This window comes from Danio rerio, chromosome 24 (assembly GCF_052040795.2).
Source record: "Danio rerio strain M-AB ecotype USA chromosome 24, GRCz13ab, whole genome shotgun sequence".
In the NCBI taxonomy this organism is placed as follows: domain Eukaryota; kingdom Metazoa; phylum Chordata; class Actinopteri; order Cypriniformes; family Danionidae; genus Danio; species Danio rerio.
Window position 1 is genome coordinate 38,708,813 of NC_141044.1, and position 15,337 is coordinate 38,724,149.

Consider the following 15,337-nt stretch of genomic DNA (forward strand, 5'->3'; position numbering starts at 1 on the left):
GCGCGCCCGGTGAAAGCGGAGGTCTGGAAACAAAGTATGAAACAGGCCGCGACGTGACACGATGCCGAGATATGTGTCAACATTCATCATATCGCTCTCGATGGCTCACGTATAACATAAATATCAGTCGTGGCTGAACCTTCTGCGCTTTAGAAGTGAATAATGTAAGTACTGAGAGCGTGAATCACAGTCAAACCTGCTGTGTGACTCTAGTCAGCAGCTCATAGGATGGTTAACCGTTTAAACCTAGCGTTCATTACTAATTAACTTATTTATTTCGTTCAGACTGTAGGTAAAGCTGTTTTGCTTCATGTCATTGGCACAAATATGTTTATTAATACAATATGAAGTTAATGTTTTCCATATTCTTTAAATATTATTGATAATAATATCTAAGTACAACAGCTAAGCATTAGTTGTAATGCTAACACTGATTGGTTGATTGATTACTCATTGATTGTTTACTGATTGATTGATTTATTCAGTCACTGATTTTGATTTTCATAGATTTCTTAAATGATGCCTGATATAAAGTTACTCAAGTTTTCTTCAAGTGAAGCAGCATTCTTACCAGGTAAAGTCCTACATGGTTTATAAATGCTATTTTGTAAACGTGTAAATATATGGAAAGAGTTTGGGATTCATTAAATTATGTATATTTGCAAACAATTATGCGTACTGAGAAGCACATGATTGATGCCATAAAAGTTCTCGTGACCACAAAAAACGGTCATAAGGGTCGATTTTTGTGGAATTGACATTCATATTCATGTTTATATATATAATTTTTTTATTTATAATTTATAATTTAATTATAAATAATTTTTTTATAAATAAAAATCAATTGATGTATGTTTTTTTTTTGGCATAAGACAATTTTTTTCCAAGATGCTTCTGTTTGAAATGATTAAATATGAGGTTTCAAAATCTAAATACTGAACAAAATAAACTTTTAAGTTGTCCAAACTATAAGTAATGTACCAATTACAACTCAGAAATTATTATTTTTTAAAAGTAGTATTTAAAGTATTTAAAGCATGTTGTCATGGAACATGATCTTTACTTAATATGATAATTGTTGACTCACCCAAGCCAAAAATAACCAAGAAATTTTGGTTATTCCTACAAACATACATAATATATTCTTTTAAACTGTGTGTGTGTGTTATTATTAGCCCCCCTGAATTATTAGTCCCCATTTTATTTTTTTCCTCGATTTCTGTTTAATAGTGAGCAGATTTTTCCAACACATTTCTAAACATAATAGTTTTAATAACTTATTTCTAATAACTGATTTTTTTTATCTTTGTCATGATGACAGTAAATAATATTTGACTAGATATTTTTTAAGACACTTCTATACAGCTTAAAGTGACATTTAAAGGCTTATCTAGGTTAACTAGGCAGGTTAGGGTAATTAGCCAAGTTATTGTATAACGATGGTTTGTTTTGTAGACTATCAGCGACACGGTGGCTCAGTGGTTAGCACTGTCACCTCACAGCAAGAACGTCGCTGGTTCAAGTCCCGTCTGGATCAGTTGGCATTTCTATGTGAAGACTAAATTAGCTGTTGTGAAGGTGTGTGAATGAGTGTGCATAGATGTTTGCCAGTACTGGGCTGCAACTGGAAGGGCATCCGCTGTGTAAAACATATGCTGGATAAGTTGGCGGTTCATTACGCTGTGGCGACCCCTGATGAATAAAGGGACTTAGTCGAAGGAAAATAAATGAATGAATGAATGAATGAAATACAGTCTCGTAAATGAATGGGAAAAACAAATAAAACATTTTCTCGTTTTAGTTGATAACAGTGTCATGTTAAATTATGTCATTTATTTTTAATAATTAATGATTACCACTGTAGCAACCACCTAGCAACCACTCAGAACATCCTAACAACTGCATTGGAAATCCTTACCAATTACTCTGAACACCCTAGCAACTATCTAGAGTTTTCCCAACGCGATACTGATGTTCAAGTATTTCAGGTTTGCCATATTTGATGCAAAATTCACAACTGAATCTTTCACAGAGTGAATCATTATATAATCATCACAATATGTAATATCACTATCCACTAAACATATTTTGCCCTAATTCTAATATGAAATCTAATGTTACACCCTTATTCATATTATTTCATCATTCTCCACATGACTAATTAAATGTCCAGTCTTTTTAATCAAATATGCTGTTTCGCATTAAATTAGCTGAGTTTATGGACATGAAAACAGAGATGTCCTGTTGTTTTCAGAATAAAGGGTGTAATATAAGATGATTTGAGTCTGTTTTACAGTCATTTGTGTGTTTCAGAGGGAGAGCAGCAGACGGTTTGCTCCAGTAGGCGTCGCAGCTGCGCTCTGGTTAACACTCCAACACCGTGTGTGAACAAAGTAGTGTTTCACATACAGGAACTGCAGAGCAAACTAGACAGCTGGGGTCAGCAGGTATAGATTCATTTAGATGATCTCTGTTGATGCAATACAAGTAAAGCACATGGATTAAACTCATTGGTCAATTTTGCTCTTAGAGTTAAGACTGTTAGCTGCAATAATAATAATACAAAATTATTTTGCTGTGCAGTAATTATCTACATCCAAAATAGAAGTCAGTTTTTACATATGTAATATGTATGTTATGTATATGTATGATTAAATTAAATGATCAAATATTTATTATATAAATGAACTCACTTTGTTTACTCTTTGGTTTTTAAATGATCTAGTACAATATAATACACTTACCGGCCACTTTATTAGGTACACCTGTCCAACTGCTCGTTAATGCAAATTTTTAGTCAGCCAATTACATGGCAGCAACTCAATGCAATTAGGCATGTAGACATGGTCAAGACGATCTGCTGCAGTTCAAACCGAGCATCAGAATAAGGAAGAAAGGTGATTTAAGTGACTTTGAATGTGGCATGGTTGTTGATGCCAGACAGGCTGGTCAGAGTATTTCAGAAACTGCTGATTTACTAGGATTTACACGCACAACCATATCTAGAGTTTCCAGAGAATGGTCTGAAAAAGAGAAAAAAATCCAGTGAGCGGCAGTTCTGTGGGCGCAAATGACTTGTTGATGCCAGAGAATGGCCTGACTGGTTTGCGCTTATAGAAAGGAAACAGTAACTCAAATAACCACTCGTTGCAGTATATAAATCGTGCACACCCAAACACTAGGAAACAAATTATATAATCAAAAACTCATGACAACATTTTAAAGTTATTTTTATTGTTATTTTAAATATATCGTGACTTTGACTTTTAAGTTAGTTTAATTGATGTTCAGGTTGAAACGGCTTGTAAAGTTAATTTTAAATTTGTATTATTTACATTTTTAATTTAAATTAAACTATAACATTTTATTGTATTAATATATATCTAAAAAAAATAAACACATTCTCAAATTTAGACATAAATGTAAATAGAAATACATGTTTATGTTTAGTATACACAGTACACACATATACTGTACACTGAAAAAATATGATGGAAAATTAATGACAGCATGTTTTCATGTTAACTTACCTTAAGTTCAATTTAATTTTTAAAGTTATTTATACTCAAACTTTGACTTTTAAGTCAGTTTAGTTAATGTAACATGAAGTTGCTTGTTAAGTTAATCTGATTCAACTTAAAATATTAAGGCAGGCTCAATTTTTACATTAAAATAAATATAAACTTTGCTTACACTGTTTTGTAAGGTACATTTCTCTGCTTATTAATAGTTAGCAAAGTAGTAGTAGGATTAGGATATTATGTAGGATTAGGGATGTAGAATAATACTAATAAAGCCAATATCTTATTAATACGCATATAAAAAGCAAGTACTTAATAGTGAGAATTGGTAATAGACAAAAGTGTTTCCAGTACATTTGTTTTAGATGAGATTCATTGAGATTTATCATTGCTCAGCACAAAAAATGCTGAATGAGATGTGTTTTTATCAATTTGATCACACTAAACATTGAAATATTTTTAACTTGTCTACTTTTAACCACTTCCAGAGGTAAGCAAAAGTGCATTTGATGAGTTTGCTTTTGTAGTGTAAAGCTCATTTGGTTGAATGTATGTGAGCTTATTTGGGAGTGTTAGTGTGTAAAATGGGGCAACACGCCTCACAGCAAAAAGTTGCTGGCTTGAGTCCCGAATGGGTCAGTTGGCATTTCAGTTGGTCGAAGGAAAATGACAGAAGAATATGTCAAATCAGAAAAGCACTACTGTAGGTGTAAACAGGTTAATAGTTGCTGTACATACTGTACACTGAATCACATGTTCTTCTCGGCCTTATGAATGAATAATGAATGTCTCTTAACTTGTAGGGTGATAATGCTCAGCATGAAACTGCACATGAAAACAGCCACAGGATCATTTGGAAGTGAGCCATAAAGCATTATAGATTTTCCACATCACATACATCAATAGTAACCATTTTCCTGTAAGATAAATCTTATGGTCAGCAGTCTGTATGGGTTTATGCATTATACAGGATGTGGTCTATATGTAACATATCATTAGAAAATAGTTTTCATTCAATTAATAATACATTACTATTAAAGACTAGCTAAATAAATGCTGTATTTTGCATTTGTGTTTAAGATGTGTTTCTACTGAAGGCGGAAATGCAGAAACAAGCACAGATCTGTGTGTTGAAGGCATGGGGCTTAATGCACGAGGTAATGACAGTCTTGAATTCCCATTTTTATTATTTTGCTGTAATGTGCACTTAAATTGTGTTGCTTTGGGGTTTTAAAGTATTATATTCAGTAATACTAATATTCTGAAACTTGGACTGAATACAGCTAAATAAAAACGCTCCACGTCCACACAACAACGACTGAAAACGGCAACCCGGGCTCATTGTGGAAGCGTAGCCCCGTGGACGTTTCTGCGGACCGCAATTTACGTCCCGGGAGGTACGTATTCGAGCGTTTTTTTGTTTTCGCGGATCTGCGAGAGGCCGCTGTGCGCGCTTTTTCGCGTCTCGGGCGCCTCTCGGGAGCGCGCGGCGTTTGCGCCCGCGCCGTTCTCGCGCGAAAAGCCGCCGGATCGAAAAAAAAAAAAAAAAGCAAAAGCCCTTGTCTTCGATTTCGACCGCTTTTTCGGAACCCGCGTTTTTTCGCCCTTATTTTTCGCATTCCGTTTTTCGTCTTACCTGATTTCCGGAACCTGCTGTTCCCCAGACTCGATCCCGGTCTTCGTCCACCGCGACCGGCTCCGGCTCTTCCTCCGGGGCCTCCGGGAAAGCCCTCCACTTGGAGGCGAGCCGTCGGCCGGCGAGCGCGAAGAGGAGGGGTAGAGCGGCGCCACACCGCCCGCCCCGCAGCGTTCGCTCGAAAAAAACCAAACGCGGCCTTTACGTGCCTCCGGCCACGTAAATCGCGGTCTCCAGAAACGTCCGCGGGGCTACGTTTCCAGAATGAGCTTGGGTTGGAAAATGGTTTTGTTCATGTACTGTGCATTCACACGGACATAACATGCTTTTACCTGTGTCAGCCTGCCGTTTATTTACTTTCCATCTCTTTGAAACGTTGCGGCAGAATATCACAATTTTCGTCGCTGCAACAACAGCTTACCGTACACATTTGGTGTCCTTTGAAGAGAGGCACTACTTTAATAAAGCTGTTAAAATGTAAAGCATACAAAACAATGTCATTCACCATGTTAGCTGAATTGGTCACATGACTGCATCACGTGACTAAAATACATCATTGTTTTGCAAAGCCTCCGTTTTCACAGTCCACACTGCGACACAAAAACCTCATTTTCAAATGTATTCACTTTGGGGAGCATTTTCACATAAACGTCATCTCAGTGTGCACGGAAAGCCAAAACAGAGAGAAAAATAAGTGCTTTCAAACGAAAATAAATTAGTGTGGACACAGGCTAACATTACATCAGCATCAACTGTGTTATTAAAATGAATTGAACCAACTAAAAAAATTACAAAAAGACAAACTATTGCCTTCTGTTGAGCTGCATATAGAAAAGCAGGAAGAATCATGTCTGATTCAAAACATCTTCTCATCTCCACACTTGAATTATTGCCATTGGGATGAAGACTCTGTGCCTCACGTTTTAAAGAACAGGGCAAAGTTGTCCTTTATCGTACAAGCGATATGATTTTCAAGTCAGCTGGTCTGTTGTTGTTGTTGTAGTAGTTTTTTATATAAACCTTCTATGAATGTTGTATTACAGGGTGTCTGCAGGGTCTTAAAAAGTCTCAAAATGTCTTACATTTTAAAAACAAAATTTTTGGCCTTCAAAAGTCTTAAATTCACTAAAATCTCAAATTTAATTTAAACAGGTCTTAATTTTCCTTTGTCCAAGTAAAGCTACCCAATCAGATCGGCATCAATCCAATCACCAACAATCCATCTCAATAAAATCAGGAAAAGAAAACTAAAAACAATTACACAGTTCCTCACGATAATAACGGAGCAGTTTATCCCTTTATGTTATCTTCCATTCATACAAAAATATTTACAGAAGGGAGTAGACATAATAGTTATAAATAGACATAAAACTTAAGGTTTTATAACAGAAATGCATTATGTTGAATAGAAGTTATACTCAATCAATTTGGACCAAATGTCAACAAATATATATTTACGATTATTTATGGAATTGCCTCCACAATAAATATACTTTTAACAATGTTAAACTTAACATAAAAAAAGAAATATTATGTTGAATAAAGTGTATACAACTAGAGTTCTGACACATCACTAAGAAATAATTACTTTTTTTTTTTTTGTGGTTAGCAAAATAAAAAATCGATTGGCGGGCCATTAGAAATAATCATTAGTGTTGAGCCCTGTATAAGTCTAAAATTTCATTCATAAGGGTCTTAAAAGGGTTTTAACAAGTCTTACATTTGACTTGATTAAACCTGCAGAAACCATGTATTATGATGTCCTATGTTTTGTGTTAAACACCTGAAGGTGACAATATTACAAAGAAATTTGCCCATGGGGATTAATAAAGTTAGCTTACATTAACTTACTACATTCAAATAAATTACTTTTGCTGTTTGTTTAGACTACTTATTTAAAATGAGTTGAAACAACACAATTCTTAAGATTTATTTGTGGCCTTTTTTTTAGATAGGACAGCATTGAAACAGGAGGCGAGTTGGGAGAGAAAGAAGGGGGGTGGGGTAGGGAAATGTCGTCGAGCCGGGATTCGAACTCACGACGCCCTGACGTGCTATTGCACCATATGTCAGCACGCTAACCACTAGGCTATTGCGCCGACATTTCTTAAGATTTTTTCAACAACTTAAATCTTTTTGTTCAATCCACTTAAAATTGTAAAAACGAATAAGTTAACTTAATCGATTTGTGTTGGGACAACATGAAGGAATTGTGGAACCCAGCATTTTTTGACAGCGTATAGGTGGATACAGCATAATTAAACATTGAGTGTGTTCCACACCAGTGCAAAATATTATTTGGTTTTGTCATTTGCTGATGTAAATACATTTTTACACTGATTTCAGTATAATTGTCAGTAACATAATATAGTATAAGTATAATAAAAGTTTCAAAAATTCTTTTGATAAAATTTGAATTTCTCTGGGGGCAACACGGTGGCTTAGTGGTTAGAACTGTCGCCTCACCGCAAGAAGGTCACTGGTTCGAGTCCCAGCTGGGTCAGTTGGCAATTCTGTGTGGAGTTTGCATGTTCTCTTCGTGTTGGCGGGGTTTTCTTCCAGGTGCTCTGGTTTTCCGCACAGTCCAAAGACATGCACTATAGGTGAATTGGTAAAACTAAATTGGTCTTGGTGTATGAGTGGGTTTGTATATGTGTGTTTTTTTAGTACTGATTTGCGTCTAGAAGGGCATCCGCTTTGGAAAACATACCCGAATATTTGCTGGTTTATTGCATTGTGGTGACCTCTGAAATAGAGAGTAAGCCGAAGGAAAAATGAATGCATTTCTTTGTGCTGTTACTATTATTATTAGTTTTGCTGAGAACTTCCCTATTTGTTATACTTAAACATGTTTAGAAACATGCTTATATTTAGCATTATTGTTAGTAATGCGCTTTATATTATAAACAGCATTATCTAAATAAATAATGAAATTTGAGCAAACCTCAACATGAATATTTTTTAGCTTGCTAAAGCTCTGGTTGTTGTGTTTTGAATTGTGAGTATTTGTATTGTACACAGAGAGTGGAATGTGGACAGACACTGCAGACGTCCTGATGGATGTGATGAGTTTGGTGGAGCGTCTGGAACAGGACAGGAGAGATGCAGAGAAAGCTATACTGGAAGAAAAGGAGAAAGCCAAGAAACTTTTAGAGAAGCTGAACAGTCTTTGTGTCTGGAAGCAGAACGAGTTTCCTGTTGAAATGAAGAAAGGTCAGACTGGATATCAGTCATAACTTGCAATGGGTCTTGACAGTTTCTGCTTCTACTAACATTTACAGTAATGTGGAAATAAAGGTTGTATTATATTTTACTTTATTATATTCTTATATATTCTTTTCTATCACGAGGACATAAGGTACAAACTCATTCATTTTCATTTTCTTTATTAATCCAGGGTGGCCACAGCGGAATTAACTTTTATTTAGTATACATTTATAAAATAGCTCAATATATATACAGTATATAAATATATAAAGTGTTCAATATAACTGAGTACAAAAAAAATTAAACAATTACAAAATTGAAACTAAATTTTTACATATTTTTGTAATTTAATTTATATTTAATATTTCTCTATAACATAATTATTTGGCTGTACTAGTTTTTGGACCATTATTGTTAGCTATTTTGTTCAATTATCTCCAGATTTGGCTTTAATACTGACTAATCTAATGTATATGGACACATATAATATTGTAGGCGGTTTATTCCGCTGTGGTGACCCCTAATTAATAAAGGGACTAAGCTGAAAAGAAAGTAAATGAATTAATAATATTTTAAAGCTTCTTGTTTAAAATATGAATTTAAAGATTTGTGAGGGGTGTACTTATATGTATTAGGTAGATTTATTTAGTACATTTATTAAAAATGCTTAAAAAACATCATTAAATGGCTTTTAAAATGGTTTTGTCTTAGTTGCAGTGTTGCTATTGTTAATTAAATCTAAAAAAATATTAATAATCAATTACATTAATTGCATTATTGGAAAGAAAAATATAAAAATATCAGCTAAATAAAAAACTTCAATACTTTTAGTTAAAATTAAAATGATTACATATTGTTTGGTTTTTTGTTGTCTTTTTAATTATTTATTTTCATGTTTTAATGTTTTGTAGTGTAAATTACAGTTATAATAATTTTTAGAATTAAAACTTTATGTTAATAAAAGCAGAATATATAATGAAAACAGAATATATAAGACTTATTATTAGCATAGATTAGCATATAGATTAGCATAAACTGTTTTGTTTGAGACAACAAGATTGAAGCTTTCCTATTTATTTATTTTTTAAATAGCCAATTGGCTTCATTTGTTTACAAATTAAATTAGGAAAATTAAACAGTAACAAATGATTAATAAACTATTGATACTATTATGTGGAAGAGATTTTATACCTAGCGTTTTAACTTTATAATTGACAATACAAACAAACAGCATCCTCCTTTTTTGGGGGAATAGCAAAACTGTACATTTCATCATAATGAATTCATTTAAATAATTTAAAAACTATCTTGTTTTAACTTTTAGGAGTGCACAAGCATCTAAATAACTCCTAACAATCTAACAAACATGGACTAAAAGCCTAAAAAAATGGTTATGGAATCTTTAAAAAAGTGCATTCACCAAAAACAGCGGCCCGTCCTTGACTTTTTTCACCTGTCTATGTTCTGTTTGCACCGTCAGAGCGTGAAGCCTGCAGCACAGACCTCGCTGAATTGACACTGCAGCTGAAAATGAGCAGAGATCAGCTGCCGCAGGTGAGAGACAGACTGACCCTGGCGGAGGTGCTGAACCCACGGCTAAAGGAGGAGATCGATTTCATGAGGAAACACGGCCCGCTCGCGCACCACAGACTCCAGCTGGAGAGAGAAATCATCCAGCAGATCCAAACTGCACTGGCCGAGGTGTGTGTGTTTACTCTAATGCTTGTTTGTTGGCTTGTTTAGAGGCCCGGGAATCAATAAGACACAACCCAAAGAAGAAAGAGGAATGTCGGCCTGACTAAAAGAGTTCAGACTGTGCTAGATTGAGTGCAAGGGTGAGCACCCAGTTGCTCTAGGGATGATTTTTCCTCTTTATGTATTTATAATGTTAATGGATTTCTTCGATGTAGAAAGCAAAGTCCTTTTGGATTGTTAATAAGCTTATAATTTTTCTATATTTTTTAGTTTATTATAGTAATTTTGCCATTTTAATAATTTTGTCATTTTATTAACATTTTGGAAATTAATATTTTTATCAAATTCTTATTGAATGATGATCCTATATTTTGGTGCGTTTAAACAAAACAGATTTATTAAACAAATAGATTTAATAAAGTAATATTTTAGTCATCAAACATCTTTAGTCTTTAGGAATAGAAAGAAAATACATTTCAATTCATTCTAAATGTTAGAAAAAAAAACTACAAAATGTCAACAAAATTTTTGATTTAAAAAAAAAAAAGCTAAATAAAAATGAAAACAGAATATATAAGAATTAAAACAAATTAGCATTAACTGTTTTGTTTGAGACAACAGATTGAAGCTTTCCTATTTAGTTTTTTAAATAGCCAATTGGCTTCATTTGTTTCCAAATTAAATTAGGAAAATTAAACAGTAACAAATTATTAATAAACTATGCTTACTATTATGTGGAAGAGATTTTATACCTCTTTAGATTTATTAAACAAATAGATTTGTTAAAGTAATATTGTAGTCATCAAACATCTTTAGAAATAGAAAGAAGATACATTTCAATTCATGCTAAATATTAGGAAAAAAAACTACAAAATGTCACCAAAATGTTGTTTCTCCTGAATTTTGCTCTTTTTACATTTTTTATTTAATATTTTTCCCTAACATATAAATTTCATTCATTCATTTTCTTGTCGGCTTAGTCCCTTTTATTAACCCAGGGTCACCACAGTGGAATGAACCTCCAACTTATCCAGCAAGTTTTTACGCAGTGGATGCCCTTCCAGCTGCAACCATTCTCTGGGTAACATCCACACACATTCACACACACAACGAACAATTTAGCCTACCCAATACACCTGTACCGCATGTCTTTGGACTGTGGGGGAAACCCACGCTAAGGCAGGGAGAACATGCAAACTCCACACAGAAACGGCAACTGAGCCGAGGTTCGAACCAGCGACCTTCTTGCTGTGAGGCGACAGCACTACCTACTGCGCCACTGCCTCGCCCACATATAAATTTGGGTGTACTAATTTTGGATCGTTATCATGAGTTATTTTGTTTGATAAGCTCCAGATTTGGGATTAGTACTGACCAGTCTAATGTATATGCACAAATATAATACTGTTTAGCTTCCTATAGAAATTATTTATTTAAATGAGATATTCGTGAGGGGTGTACTCAAATATGCTGAGCACTGTGTGTATATACAGTATACATATATATGCGGTGCTACGCAGTGGCGCAGTAGGTAGTGCTGTTGCCTCACAGCAAGAAGGTCGTTGGTTCGAGCCTCGGCTGGGTCAGTTGGCATTTCTGTGTGGAGTTTGCATGTTCTCCCTGCGTTTGCGTGGGTTTCCTTCGGGTGCTCCGGTTTCCCCACAAGTTCAAAGACATGCGGTACAGGTGAATTGGTTAAGCTAAAATTGTCCGTAGTGTATGTGTGTGAATGAGAGTGTATAGGTGTTTCCCTGTGATGGGTTTCAGCTAGAAGGGCATCTGCTGCGTAAAACATATGCAGGATAAGCAGGCATTTCATTCCGCTGTGGCGTCCTCAGATTAATAAAGGGACTAAGCCGAAAAAAAAAATGAATGAATATATATGTGTGTGTGTATATACTCAGCATATATTTATATATACATATATATATAACGTCAGAATTATTAGCCCCATTTTGAATTTTTTGTCTTTTTTAAATATTTCCCAAATGATGTTTAACAGTATTTTTTTCACCGTTTTTCTGATAATATTTTTTCTTCCAGAGAAAGTCTTATTTGTTTTATTTCAGCTAAAATAAAAGCAGTTTTTAATTTTTTAAACACAATTTTCAGGTCAAAATTATTAGCCCCTTTAAGCTATATTTTTTTTGAGAGTCTACAGAACAAACCATCATTATACAATAACTAATTACCCTAACCTGCCTTATTAACCTAATAAACCCAGTTAAGCTTTAAAATGTCACTTTAAACTGTATAGAAGTGTCTTGAAAAAAATCTAGTCAAATATTATTTACAGTCATTATCAATTGTGTACTTTTTAGTCATATTGTGGCACCCAGTCAACTCTTTTATTTATTTATTTATTTAAAAATATTTTTTTTCATCATGTTTACAACTCTATATTTTAAGTTGAAATAAGTTATAATTAATAAATTATAATTATAATAATAAGTTAAATTTTAACTTGACCTAATGACCTCTGAAGTTGTCTTCTTTGTTTTTTTACTTTTAAAACTGCACTATTGAGTTCTGTTATGAAATATGATCTTCATTTCAGACCATGCCTGATGTTTAAATTAATAAAATCTGTTTAACAAATGTTTTTCTAGGCCTATGAGACATTTTCAGACATCTCCGAGAAGCTGCAGAGTCTTTATCAGGAGCTTAAAGCAGAGGAAATGAATGCAGACATTGAGAAAGAGCACATGAACAAAGAAATGGAAATCATCCGAAATCATATAAGTGACAAACAGTGAGTCCGTTTTCATCAATTATTTTTCAGTTCACTCATGTTATATCAAACCAGACAGAAGGTGTCACTAAAACGCTGTTCAATCAAATTTTCAGTCTAATTACAATGCATGATTTTTAGGAAGGTTTAATATTAACATCAAAATTATGTTGCACAAAAATAATAATTTTTTTACATGATTTACTCATGTGAGACAGTCTGTAAATCATAGTTCAGGCTATTTTAACATACTTTTGTCCTACATTTACAAACAGAATTGCTTTATATTTCTTAATGCTGCACATGCAGAACAGGCAGATGATGTTTAAAATCACCCTTCTCAATAGAGATTGAAAAGGAAGTTGTTTTAACAATTATTAAATAGCCTTGTTGAAAAAACAACAATACATGACTGTAAAATGTATATATTGTACGTTTATTGGATGTATATGTGTATCTAGAATGTATAAAACGTGTATATTTTATGATATATTGTTTTATTCTAAAACACAAACATAATAGTCAATTTGAATACATGCGTTGCAGATGGCAGCTTACATTTCTTTTCATACTGTATATGTAAAGGCTTTGAATATGAATACAGGTAATGATTTTTGTTATATGTTATTACATCCTAAGATTTGTTTAGTTAAAATAATAATAAAACAATAACAGAATACTGATCTACTTCAAATGAATTTCATTTGAATTGCAGAGTCCATGGTTGTCAGTGAAATTAAAATATCTCTAAATTGATAATTGTAAGTTTGTGTATTGGTATTTATTATCAGAATTAGATATTTACAGTTGAAGTCAGAATTAAAAGCCCCCTTTGATTTTTTTACTTCTTTTTGTAATATTTCCTAAATTATGTTTAAAAGAGCAAGGAAATTTTCACAGCACATCTGATAATATTTTTTCTTCTGGAGAAAGTCTTATTTGTTTTATTTCGGCAGTTTTTATTTTTTAAAAGCCATTTTATGATCAAAATTATTAGCCCTTTCAATCTATTTTTTTTCCGATATTCTACAAAACAAACCATTGTTTTACAATAACTTGCCTAATTACCCTAACCTGCCTAGTTAACTTAATAAACCTAGTTATGCCTTTAAATGTCACTTTAAGCTGTATAGAAGTGTCTTGAAAAATGTCTAGTCAAATATTATTTACTGTCATCATGGCAAAGATTAAATAAATCAGTAATTAGAAACGAGTTAATAAAACTATTATGTTTCAAAATGTGTTGAAAAAGTCTCTCTTTTAAACAGAAATTGGGGGCGAATAATTCAGTGGGGCTAATAATTCTGACTTCAACTGTATATCAGAAAATAATAGATTTTGACTCTAGTGGTCGAAAGTCAAACAATAAAAAAACAAGTTTTATCTCTAAAAATATCCAGCTTTAGATCCATATTTGTTGGATATTCATTTGTTAGATTCATATTTAATCTTTGAAAACAAATTAGGGTATCCTGAAAGTTCTGGTGTTAAAAACTAATTAAACATCCTAAAATATATATATTTTTTATAAATTCACTGCAAATACATCTAAAATTTCTTAAAATAAAGAAGCATTTGATTTACCTTTTTCTTAGAATCCTCTTATTTTCAGAAATAATATGTCAAAATGTAATGAGTTTTCCCTTAAAACAAGCTAAATAATCTGCAGATGGGGTCAAATAATAATTTTTGATTTTCATTCATTCATTTTTTCTTTTCAGCTTAGTCTCTTTATTAATCTGGTGTCGCCACAGCAGAATGAACCGCTAATTTATCCTGCATATGTTTTACACAGCGCATGACCTTCCAGCAGCAACACATCTCTGGGAAAATGTTTTGATTTTGTTTAAAGTTATTTAAATAAGTTCAGATTAATTGAGTCTTTGCTTAAAATAAGCTAAATATTCTGCCAATGGGGTGAAATAATAATTTTAGATTTTGTTTAAAGATACAGTGCAGTTGAAGTCAGAATTATTAACCCCTCTGAATTTTGATGAACATTACAAATTATGTTTAACAGAGCAAGGAAATTTTCACAGTATGTCTGATAATATCTTTTCTTCTAGAGAAAGTCTTATTTGTTTTATTTTGGCTAGAATAAAAGCAGTTTTTTATTTTTTAAACACCATTTTACGGACAACAAACCATCATTATACAATAACTTGCCTAATTACCCTAGCCTGCCTAGTTAACCTAAGTAACCTAGTTAAGCCTTTAAATGTCACTTTAAGCTGTATAGAAGTGTCTTGAAAAATGTCTAGTCACATATTATTTACTGTCATCATGGCAAAGATACAATAAATCAGTTATTAGAAATGAGTTATTAAAACTATTATGTTTAGAAATGTGCTGAGAAGAATCTGCTCTCCGTTAAATATAAATCGGCGGGGGGGGGGGGGGGGGGGTAGGGGGGGGGGGGAAATAAACAGGAGATCTAATAATTCTGACTTCAGCTGTATTGTAATAAATTAAAATGAAGTGAGTTTTTTCCTTAAAAGAATCAAAATAATCTGTCAATGAGTTCAAATAATGTTTTTAGATTTTGTT

At 33.1% G+C, this 15,337-nt stretch overlaps 1 protein-coding gene across 15 annotated transcripts in view; it reads left to right on the forward strand.

Moving 5' to 3' along the window:
* Nucleotides 1–15,337, forward strand: part of ccdc178 (coiled-coil domain containing 178) — a 76,888-nt gene continuing 61,551 nt past the window's right edge. For 12 of the 15 annotated variants that reach the window (XR_015525311.1, XR_015525309.1, XR_015525306.1 and 9 more), the window contains exons 1-8: nt 1–164; nt 508–574; nt 2,314–2,447; nt 4,325–4,380; nt 4,602–4,678; nt 8,179–8,370; nt 9,845–10,065; nt 12,669–12,811. Coding sequence is in view for 7 of the 15 variants with exons in the window: in XM_087310094.1 (XP_087166220.1) it covers nt 517–574; nt 2,314–2,447; nt 4,325–4,380; nt 4,602–4,678; nt 8,179–8,370; nt 9,845–10,065; nt 12,669–12,811 (881 nt within the window). In the remaining 8 variants the exon portion in view is untranslated. The remainder of the gene's footprint in view (nt 165–507; nt 575–2,313; nt 2,448–4,324; nt 4,381–4,601; nt 4,679–8,178; nt 8,371–9,844; nt 10,066–12,668; nt 12,812–15,337) is intronic. The other 3 variants (XR_015525308.1, XM_087310099.1, XM_087310101.1) reach the window with 1 other exon arrangement.